General features: G+C 39.1%; 2 protein-coding genes across 2 annotated transcripts; one reads left to right on the plus strand and one right to left on the minus strand.

Annotated features, from left to right (window-relative positions):
* The first annotated feature begins 255 nt into the window (after window positions 1-255).
* nms (neuromedin S) lies at window positions 256-5,119 on the plus strand. The gene is made up of 7 exons (XM_041058059.1): window positions 256-378; window positions 2,371-2,417; window positions 2,889-2,945; window positions 3,712-3,738; window positions 3,838-3,891; window positions 4,258-4,329; window positions 4,858-5,119. The coding sequence occupies exons 1-7, from the start codon at window positions 306-308 to the stop codon at window positions 4,864-4,866; spliced, it is 339 nt and encodes a 112-aa protein (XP_040913993.1). The 5' UTR covers window positions 256-305; the 3' UTR covers window positions 4,867-5,119.
* Window positions 5,120-5,228: 109 nt separating this feature from the next.
* pdcl3 (phosducin-like 3) lies at window positions 5,229-8,287 on the minus strand. Its single transcript, XM_041058058.1, has 6 exons — window positions 8,186-8,287; window positions 7,274-7,391; window positions 7,077-7,167; window positions 6,609-6,752; window positions 6,030-6,238; window positions 5,229-5,838 (listed from the first exon to the last, which is right to left on the minus strand). The coding sequence occupies exons 1-6, from the start codon at window positions 8,189-8,191 to the stop codon at window positions 5,690-5,692; spliced, it is 717 nt and encodes a 238-aa protein (XP_040913992.1). The 5' UTR covers window positions 8,192-8,287; the 3' UTR covers window positions 5,229-5,689.
* Between the last annotated feature and the right edge of the window lie 1,358 nt (window positions 8,288-9,645).

Genomic DNA, 9,645 nt, shown 5'->3' on the forward strand with positions numbered 1-9,645 from the left:
GAGAGAGAGTAATAAGGGGGTGGAGGGTGCGTTGGATTTGCGCAACGGAGGTGGTGGTGATTGGTCACCCCTGCGTATGAGTGGATGCCTGTCAGCGCGCAAAGTTGTGTGCTTTTAAACTGCGGCGGGCAGAGGGGAGGGTGTTCAGACCACACAGCTGTTTGGGATCGAGATCAACGAGCCGAACCGACCCGAGCAGAGCCGAGCCGACCCGTGTGCACCAAAAGGCAGAGCCTCTCCAAAAAAAAAAAAAAAACAAAAACGCGCAACTACAGCGGGGAAGAGCAGCGAGGACACACAGAGACATGACTCTACCAGCTGTGCGACAACTTTTTCTTTTCTGTTTATTCTGGTTTCTCGGGTGTTGGAGCACAACAGGTGGGTGAGCATATTTAAACTGATGAACAATTCTTTTAAAAGAAGGACTTATTCAACTACACCTGATAACACAAATGTACCTGTAAATTGTGTGGTTAAAAATGACTAACTGGACCTTTAATGTGGATTTTTCTCTCCTTGTTTTTGGCTGGAAATTTTGCTTTTTAAAACACATCTATTGGGCTAATCCTGGGATGCACAAAGGATGCAAAGTTACAGCTGACTATAGGGAAAAAAAATACAGCTCTAATTTATCATAGTCATGGGTGGAGACAAAATACCATAAAGTATAATTAAGTTCAGTTAAAGTGGAAGATGTCATAAACTACTTTCCTCAACCTTAATTGGTTGGTGTATATTGTCTTCAAGGAGACAGTGACTTGCTTTGTCGTCTTAGCTTCCTCTTTAATTCATCCTTCAATAGACACTTTGAACATTTTTCCTCTGGAAATAAGCTGGAAATCAATTCATCAGCAACTGATTAACAACTGCAGAGTTCATAGATCATTGTAATGGAGGATTTAAACAAATCAAACCACACTTGCCATACAGTACAGCGATTTCAAGTAGTCAAAGGTCACTGGATTCCCACGTTAATGTGACTCCTCAAGTCTGTAGACGTAAAATTTTATATTCAAACAGTAATTTTAGTCTGAATGCTGTGCAGTGTGTTTTCAGAAGGTAAATGGTCCAACTGTCCCCTGGATGGACTGGGTGCTCTTCTTGACCAGTTACAGAGCTATGACAATGCAAGTTATCCTGGCATACATGACATACATGATACCATAACCTATTCCTATTTATGGATTATGACCAGTCAGTAAAGTATTGATAAATTATTTAATGACTACTATGACATAAAGCCCTTTAATAAAATATGACTTGTTAGAGAAAACATAGTCAGAGAAGAGTTCAAATCCTTTACAGTCTTTTAAAATTTAAGAGTAAATATATCAATGCAAAATATATTCAGTTATAAGTGAGAGCAAAATTTACCTAAAGAATTAAAAAAAGGGAAAGTACTCAATTTGCTTTCTTTTATACATGGTTGTGTAGTTAATCTATGAAGATATGTTTTATTTTTTAAGCTGAAATCTGAATCTACAAAATAAACAGTAACTATAGCTTTTAAATGGAGTAAAAAGTACAATATTTCCCCCTGAAATGAAGAGGAATTCACGTATGAAGTAGCATAAAATCAAAATACTCAAACAACATACAAGCATCTCAAAAATTATACTCAGGTACAGTGTTTGTGTAAATGTGTTTAGTTACTTAAAATCACCAAGTAGCACCAAGTAACTTGATACCAACATTTCACTGACCTGGTCACTCGTTCAGCTACACATCTGACTAAACCCACAGCAACAGTGACTTCATGATGTACTAAACACTGAGTACACATCAACATCACTGCTGCAAGATGAGGCTTTCAGCCAGTGGAGGTCAAAACAACATATTCAGCCGGTGTAAAGTTACCATTTAAGGGTTGAAACTGGGGGATATTCCTCTACAGCGAACCAACATATCACTGTAAAGCACAACATTATCTCAAGATATCGTAGGTTATGATAAAATTTAAGGCTATTATTACCAACACAGGCATTTTCATTAAAATGTATTTTCTTTTCTCCGATTGTGCAGCAGAAGCAGGTGCTGGTCTATGTGTAGCTGCTCACACAAATGGCTGCATCATTGGGTCACTGTAAATTTAATACTGTAACAAATATTTTCTGTCAGTTATTATAATTATATTGTATTCATTTTTTTTAATAGAAAATAAAGATAAAATAAAATCAAATCATTATAAAGTCACTATTGCATACCACAAACATACTTAGAGTCTTATAGAAATACTATAGTGTTATTGTACAATGTATTTACTATTGTAATGGCCATTATATTTGTGTTAAAAAAACAAACAAACTGAGATGCTGCCTTATTTCCAGTATGATGAAAATACTCACAAGTCCTCATGTGTCCTTTATCCAGACGCCAGTCCTTATGACCAGTGGGAAGATGGCATAGCTTTAAGAAAGGTATTAAATATCTTTTCATTTTACATCCATCCACACTTGAATTAATAATTCCCATATCATTACAACTTTCTGACAACTGCATGTATATTTTTGTCCCCCTCCATCCCTTTGGTCCCATTTCCACGTTTGAGCCCTGGTGATAAATTATTTTCAGATTGTGAAAGAGCAAAGAAATGTCCATTACCAAGTTATAATACGAGGTTATAACAGTAGAAGGGCCAGTCAGAGGAGGCGAGGAGGTTGTAGAGTCCTTACTTTAGTCGTTAACCTTGTGGCTATGAAACCAACTTCGGCCTGTTTAAAGAACAATATAGAAAAGAAAGTATTATTGGACCAAAGAACCACAGATCCCACTGATCTGCACACGCGTTCACTCCAGATACTCAGTGCAAGGACAATCTGTGTGAGAGAAACGAAACTGGGTCTGACTGTACTCCGTAATTCATAACGAAACGTGTTGTTTGTCTGCAGGTGCGCGGCATCCAAAGTGATGATTTGAGTGACGTTCTGTGGAGAGACCAGAATGAGGTAGGTGAAGAGCAGAGACAAAAAACACATTTGAAAATCATGTTAAATGTACATAATAATAATAAAATAATATGAAATAATAAAATTAACTGTGAATTACTAAAGAACTAATTCTATGTTTTTAAGAAAAAGGGATTTATTAGGTAGAAATACATTTTTGAAACTGCAAATCAAAACCTAAATGCAGGGGTTGGACTTGACACACAGGTATAGGCGGCGCTGTTATGAGTCTAAGGACTAAGTTTTCCCTAATAGATCATAAAAATGTTATGTTGCAGGTTTTGGTAAATTAACTAACCTCTGATTTCTATACAACAGCGTTGTATATTTAGGCTCCTTTTCATATTCTGGAGAGAATACAGCACTGAAAAACTGAAGCTGTTTAAAATGACAAACTGCATGTGTTGTCCCTCTGGCTGCCGTCTCAGCTACTGATATCATGAACCTCATCACAACAAAACAAACTGTAAAACGTCACTACTGTAAACCATCAGCCTTCAGACATCAAAACAAATACTTACCTACTGTTTAGCTCTCAACAGAAATGTCTTAAATAAATTCAGAGTACGTAAATAAGTTAAGTGTTTTCAGTGAAAGAAGCTAAAGCAGTGATAAAAAGGAGAAAGTTGCTTTCGAAAATGAGAAATGGTTCCCTCAATTCTTCTTAGAGGATTTATTGAATTATTACATATAATATTTATTCACATGCTGATGTTGTGTTCCTCCACTGTATTCTACGCTAATTTGAAATAATGTTTTGCCACAGGAACAAGTCCAGAATGTTTTCAAAAGAGTAAGTTTTCCTCCCGAGTTGTGTTTATTTTTTCATTTCTGATTTCTGATATTTGTTCAGCAGCAGCTCTCTGACTTTGGAATTTCTCCTTTTTTTCAGTTTCTGTTTCATTACTCCAAAGCGCGTAACTCTGTTGGAGCTGTACAGCATGAGGTGAGCAGAGAAACAAACGAACCACAGTCATCTTTTTCGATTCATCATGTCTTAAAATGTTGGATCAGCTGGAGTAAGATCTCAGCGCTGCTGGTTCACCTTGAGAGCTCACAGTGCCCTAGAATCGGCGGACGATGCTCCTTGAAACCATTCAAAGATGAATGACGTCCATTTAAGTATAATATTTTAACTTCTGTGTGTGTGAATGATAGCAGCTGCTGCACTGACAGTTAATCGACCCGACTTTGTTTTTTTTAAACAACGGAAGTTCTAAATGACTTCATTTATATGACCCAGTTCACTCGGGTGAGCAGCGTGTCAAACAGCATATTATCATTAAGATAACTCTTCTCTTTCCTCCTCCAGTCTCACTCAGTTCACCCTCTGATGCGACTTTTGCCCAAGCTTTCCCAGAGGAGGAAGAAGGTGCTACTTTTGGTGAGAAAAATAAAGATAAATATACTGTTTAAGTCAGGCACAGGCACATTAAGAAAGCATTTCTAGACAGGAAGTTGAAATTTTCAAGTTGTTGTGTCAATTCAGTCCTTACACACAGGAAGCTTCCTGGCTACAAACCTCTTTGGTTAGTGATACTTTAAAATGAAGCAGCATCTGAAACAAATGATCCAGAATTTACTATTTCTCAGAAAAAAAGCAAAGCGTACAGAAAAATCTGAGAAAAATCATCTGAATTTAAGTAGCAGAGACATTTTTCATCTGTCCTCTTCCATTAATCGTCCTGTAACAGACAAAACACAGAAAAAAGACACACCTTCACCTGTTTTTCTTCCACCTACAAAAAGTTGACCTTTTCTGGAAGCTTCCTAGTCAGGTAGCAAAGAAGTAGCGAAACAGTGATTAAGAAGGAGCCAGCATGGCTCACATTAAATAACAACACTGTCCAGGTTCGATTTACTGCTGACACTTTCTGACTTTTCTCTCTCTTCTGTCTCACCAATGAAACAGAAGATTTGAGGGCTGCCTGAGGCGACGTAAAAGAAAAATCTAAAAAACAAACGAAGGAAATCAGATGTAACAGAAGATGAACAGCAGACAGCTTCTCCTCTGGACATCACATCCAAAAATCAACTGATGGAGCAACGCACAGCGTCTCCGACATGTCTTCTCAGACAAAAACGTGACTTTTTGTTAACAGAAAATAAATTATTGTATAGATGTAAACAATATAGAACTGCACGATCATGCCTGCCATGTGTCTTCCTGTTTCCAAATGTCAGTCGGTGTAAGTCAACCTGAAATGTTCCCAAGCACAAATTTGGCATGTTGCACAAGAAAGAGGTGTCACAAAATTCAAACAGCACACTCAAAAAAAAATCTCTTAAGCAAGTCTTTTATAGTCAACAGTGACACAGATCCCAAAAAAATTAGCACTGAGGAAAAAAACGGGCAGTGATTATTGTGGCAAAGAGGTGAACTCACATTTAATCTGACAGGTTTAAATGTACATGTACATTTTGTGACAAAAATATCATGAAACGTAATAAAAAAAAGTTAAAATTTGTCTTTGATGCTTTTGTAAAGATTCAGGTGATGGAGGTGGACGTTACTCAAATTATATAAGGTTGACTGTCCAGCCAAGTGTCAAAGTTCCCTTGAGCAGGACTGAGTCCTGTATAAGAGCGCCACCTACCTGCTTAAAATATGAAATGTACTTGCTTATAAAAGAGATGCCGTCTCTGCACAAAGCATCACCAGATGTTTCAGTGTCCTCTGAGTGTTTCCCACGTAGCAGCCACATGGTCTTTCTGGTTTTGGAGAGAGGTACTTTTTTTTTTTGCTAATAGTCCTCGTCCTCAGAGTCACTGTCCTTTCGTGTAGGGAGCGAACATCTGATCGATGACATTAGCTTGTCTTCAACCTGCTTCCTGGGGTTTTCCTCTAGGTCTGTCTTCACTGCCCCGGCCTCTGATAACCTCCACTCCAGCTCTGTGAGAGAGAGCAGACATGTTACAAATCCTTCACTCATGAAATATGATGAAATAAACAGGATGTGACTGATTATTCTATGTTCAGGTTTTAGTAAACAATATAATGAATAAAAAAAGAGAAAAGTATTTGACAAAAATTTTCCATGGAGGAAATGCAACATCTGTTTAGTGGTGCGACTTTCCTCCTACCTTCAACTTTGAGGTTCATGCCCCCAAACACCAGGGGACCGATGAACTGGGCCTTCATCTCCCCCTCAAAATAGACAAAGATGGTGGGCAGGTTACGGTCAGGGTAGTTGGGGATGCAGGTGGTGGAGATGGACTTGAGGAACTTGGTCTGTGGGAACTTCCTGGCCAAGGTGCTCAGGTGCTGGTTGATGAGGGTACACAGTGGGATGCTGGGAAACAGTCAAAATGAAAAATATTCAAGCTACATTGATATAAAAAAAAAAAAGACACTAGTTTGTTTTTGCCCTGCTGACATTTCAACAGCTGTAACAAATAAAGCAGTCCTTACATACATAACATCACTATCCGCTGAAAACCTTATATATCCAAAATGTTGAATGTTAAAAGGAGGAGATTATAAACAAAAACCTAATCTGAGGCCAGAAGACAAAAAAATATTCTCAACCAAGCCACGACATATGTAATCTTACATTTTAAAAGAGATTATATGGTTTAATTTGGGTCAAATCACCCAAATCTCCCAGCAGCATATAAAACAGCATGCGAAACACTCAGCTCACATATATTTGGATGACCTACCCCTGTTTGTAGAGGTGCAGCACCACCCAGATGCCCTCTCCGGCCTTGTTGACCTCCTTGACGTAGTCTTGCCCTGAAATTTCTCCCACCTCCTTGAACACATTCTTCACCTGAGCAGCCTTCCACTCTGCAAGACGCTTCTGCCTGCAAAGAGGCACAGCTCACATCAGTATAATGACAGACTGAACTCAGAGTCTCTGTCTATGAGAGTTTCAGCCAAAGATTCATATCTGAAAACGTTAAGTTTTTACAAACATATTTCATTGTGAATTGACAAACATATCAGACCCCAGTTGAAAATTCCTTGAAACTCATGATAATAACACAATTAAAGGTTTTATTTTGTCTCGGAAACTATCACTACGGTGGCCTTTAGGAAAAAAGTAAGGTTTCTGGAAGCCCTTCACACAGAGTGACTGTATAATGAACTTGACTGGGAGTTGCTCTGTACATCAATCCTCCACTCACCTGTACATCTCAATGGCAGCCTCATCTTCCTCACCAAACTCATCTTCATTCTCATCCAGTTCTTCCAGTGTCATGCTCTCATATGTTTTAACTGTTCAGAGAAACAATAACAACCTTTTACATGTTCTGAGAATGATCTAACACTCAGGGTGAAATTAGCCTCCACTGAACTGTTCAGAAATATCTGTCTCTCTTACCAACGCACTGCTGTTGGAGGGCCAGCTCCTCCTCTTCATCATCTTTAGGTGTCTCTTTGGGAGGAAGAATGCCTTTCTTCCTCAGGATATCATTCCACTCTGTGTCTTCGTTAGGGTCCTACAGAAATAACAAAGCATAAACAACAATTACGGTTAATCAAAAAACACTAATCTCATCAGAGATCGGAACAGGGTCAGTGTTTACTTTTTTTTGTGCCAAGAAAATCTCCACACAAGTTCATCAATTCTGCTTTGGACTCAAGTTGCTGAGTAAAAAAAAGATGTTCAGGGATGGGATGGCAATATTACATCTCAATGTAGCTGAATCACCCACATATACAGGTAAAGGTACACTAACATCAATGAAGACAGAACAAAGACCCCCTTAATGAAATACACGGTATCTTACATAGGCACGTCCTATGTAAGATACAGCTTATTTTATAAAGGAGAGACAATGAGAGCACAGGGGCTCCAATATATTCCTATGTTACCACTAAGTGAGTGGATTTCTTGAGGATCTCAGACAAGTCTAGGTACAGAGGTATAGATTTGGTCTGATATGGTCTAGATGGGGGGAAAAAAGCAGTGACATCGGCTATTTTCCCTTTCACAAGTAGAATAAAAGCTTCACAAGTCTGCAACAGAGTTAAGGCTCTAACTATAATGTATAAGATTACAACGTGTTTTGTTTTTGTTTTTATCGTGTGTGAGTGTGTCCTGGACGGGTTTGGAGGATTAAGAACTCGGCTAGCTAATACTGAAGCTAACATTTATGCTGTTGATACGTTAGCTAAATTTCACGGCTCTGCTCTGAATTCATCTCGACACACAACGTCGACAGCAACCGACGTTGATTCATTCACCGACGTTAAACGGCAGCGTTTAAAAGTCTCAGAAAGTTTTACCAACCTGCATTTTGACAGACAGAGAAGTCTTCTCAGAAATCACACCGCTGCTCTCCTCCCAGATACGGAAACAGAAAGACCGCGCACGGACCGATTCCGGCAGAAAACAGAAAACTACGACTCTCTCAAATAAGCGCACAATGCGTCCAGGCTTAAAATAAAATCACTTTGACTAAGTATATCAGAGGTGAGGTATGTTTGTCTTTTTTATATGACGCTACAGGGGAGTAATTTCAGTTTTAAAAGACGGGGAACACATGCTGTGGAGGTAGGACAATAATAAAAGTGACACCAACTTCCTCCTGAGGCTCAATATGACCATATAAGGAGTGAGAGCGCAGCATTCCATTTGTGGCTCAAACCAAACAGGTGCGGTAACACACACACACACACACACACACACACACACACACACACACACACACACACACACACACACACACACACACACACACAGGAATCATACCTTCATGAAGAAAACACCCACACCTTCTGACAGGTGTTTCTATTATTTTGTCCACCCCGTTTCTATCAGTGAGGGCTGACTAAATAACATCATTTAACGCCTCTGTAAAGCAGTTTAAACAAAAACAGAACATCACAGCCTTCATGGAGGCAGGGTTTATTGCCGGACTGCTGTATTAGACTGCATTACTTTTAGTTCTGCAAACTGCCAGGCTGGTCTGGTAACGGATCTGTTCAGGGCCACTATGAAAATGAAGAATGATAGCGGCAAGTAAACCCTGCTCCAACATTCATCTTGGCACCTGACTGCTGAATTTATCCTGTAAGAAGTAGCTGTAAATTTGTTGATTGCTCTATTTATAGCAGGAAACCCCACGTTGGTCTATTTATAACGCAAACTGTTAGAAGTGACTATCAGCTGTGTTATTTGGATTTTCCCCACTTTGATCATCTGGTTTCAACAGATCCCATCTAATGATATTCTGTACTCATTCGCATACAAATCAACCTGGATATTACACAGCGTCAATTACGGGCCTTTACTGTTAAATGCGAGTAATTATTAATATATGTTGTTTAATTTGCCTTTCAGTTGTCATGCAATGAACCGAAACGGCCGAAAACACAGCGGGAAATGGCAGGATACACGGAGCTTTCAGCACGATCTCTGTCACATTAATGAATGGACAAAATTACAAAAATCCTTTCTGTGACAATAATCGCACTGAACACCTGAACCCTGTGTCAGCTCAACAGCCAATCACAGGAGGGCTAGTGGCTCTCTGCCGGAACTGGCGGAAGGGAAAGTTGGAGAAATGCGGAAGACAAGAAAATTAAACGAAGAGCTCTCACTTCGTCCCCGTTTTCCAGGAACCAAAAATGTCATCAATGGGCGAATGCAACAGTTGTTGTAGTTCTTTTGCAGTAAATATATCGTGTTGTAGTTCACAATATTTTACAAAATACCTGACCTCAATACTATGTACATGTTTTATGATT

This window comes from Toxotes jaculatrix, chromosome 15 (assembly GCF_017976425.1).
Source record: "Toxotes jaculatrix isolate fToxJac2 chromosome 15, fToxJac2.pri, whole genome shotgun sequence".
Classification (NCBI taxonomy): Eukaryota; Metazoa; Chordata; class Actinopteri; family Toxotidae; genus Toxotes; species Toxotes jaculatrix.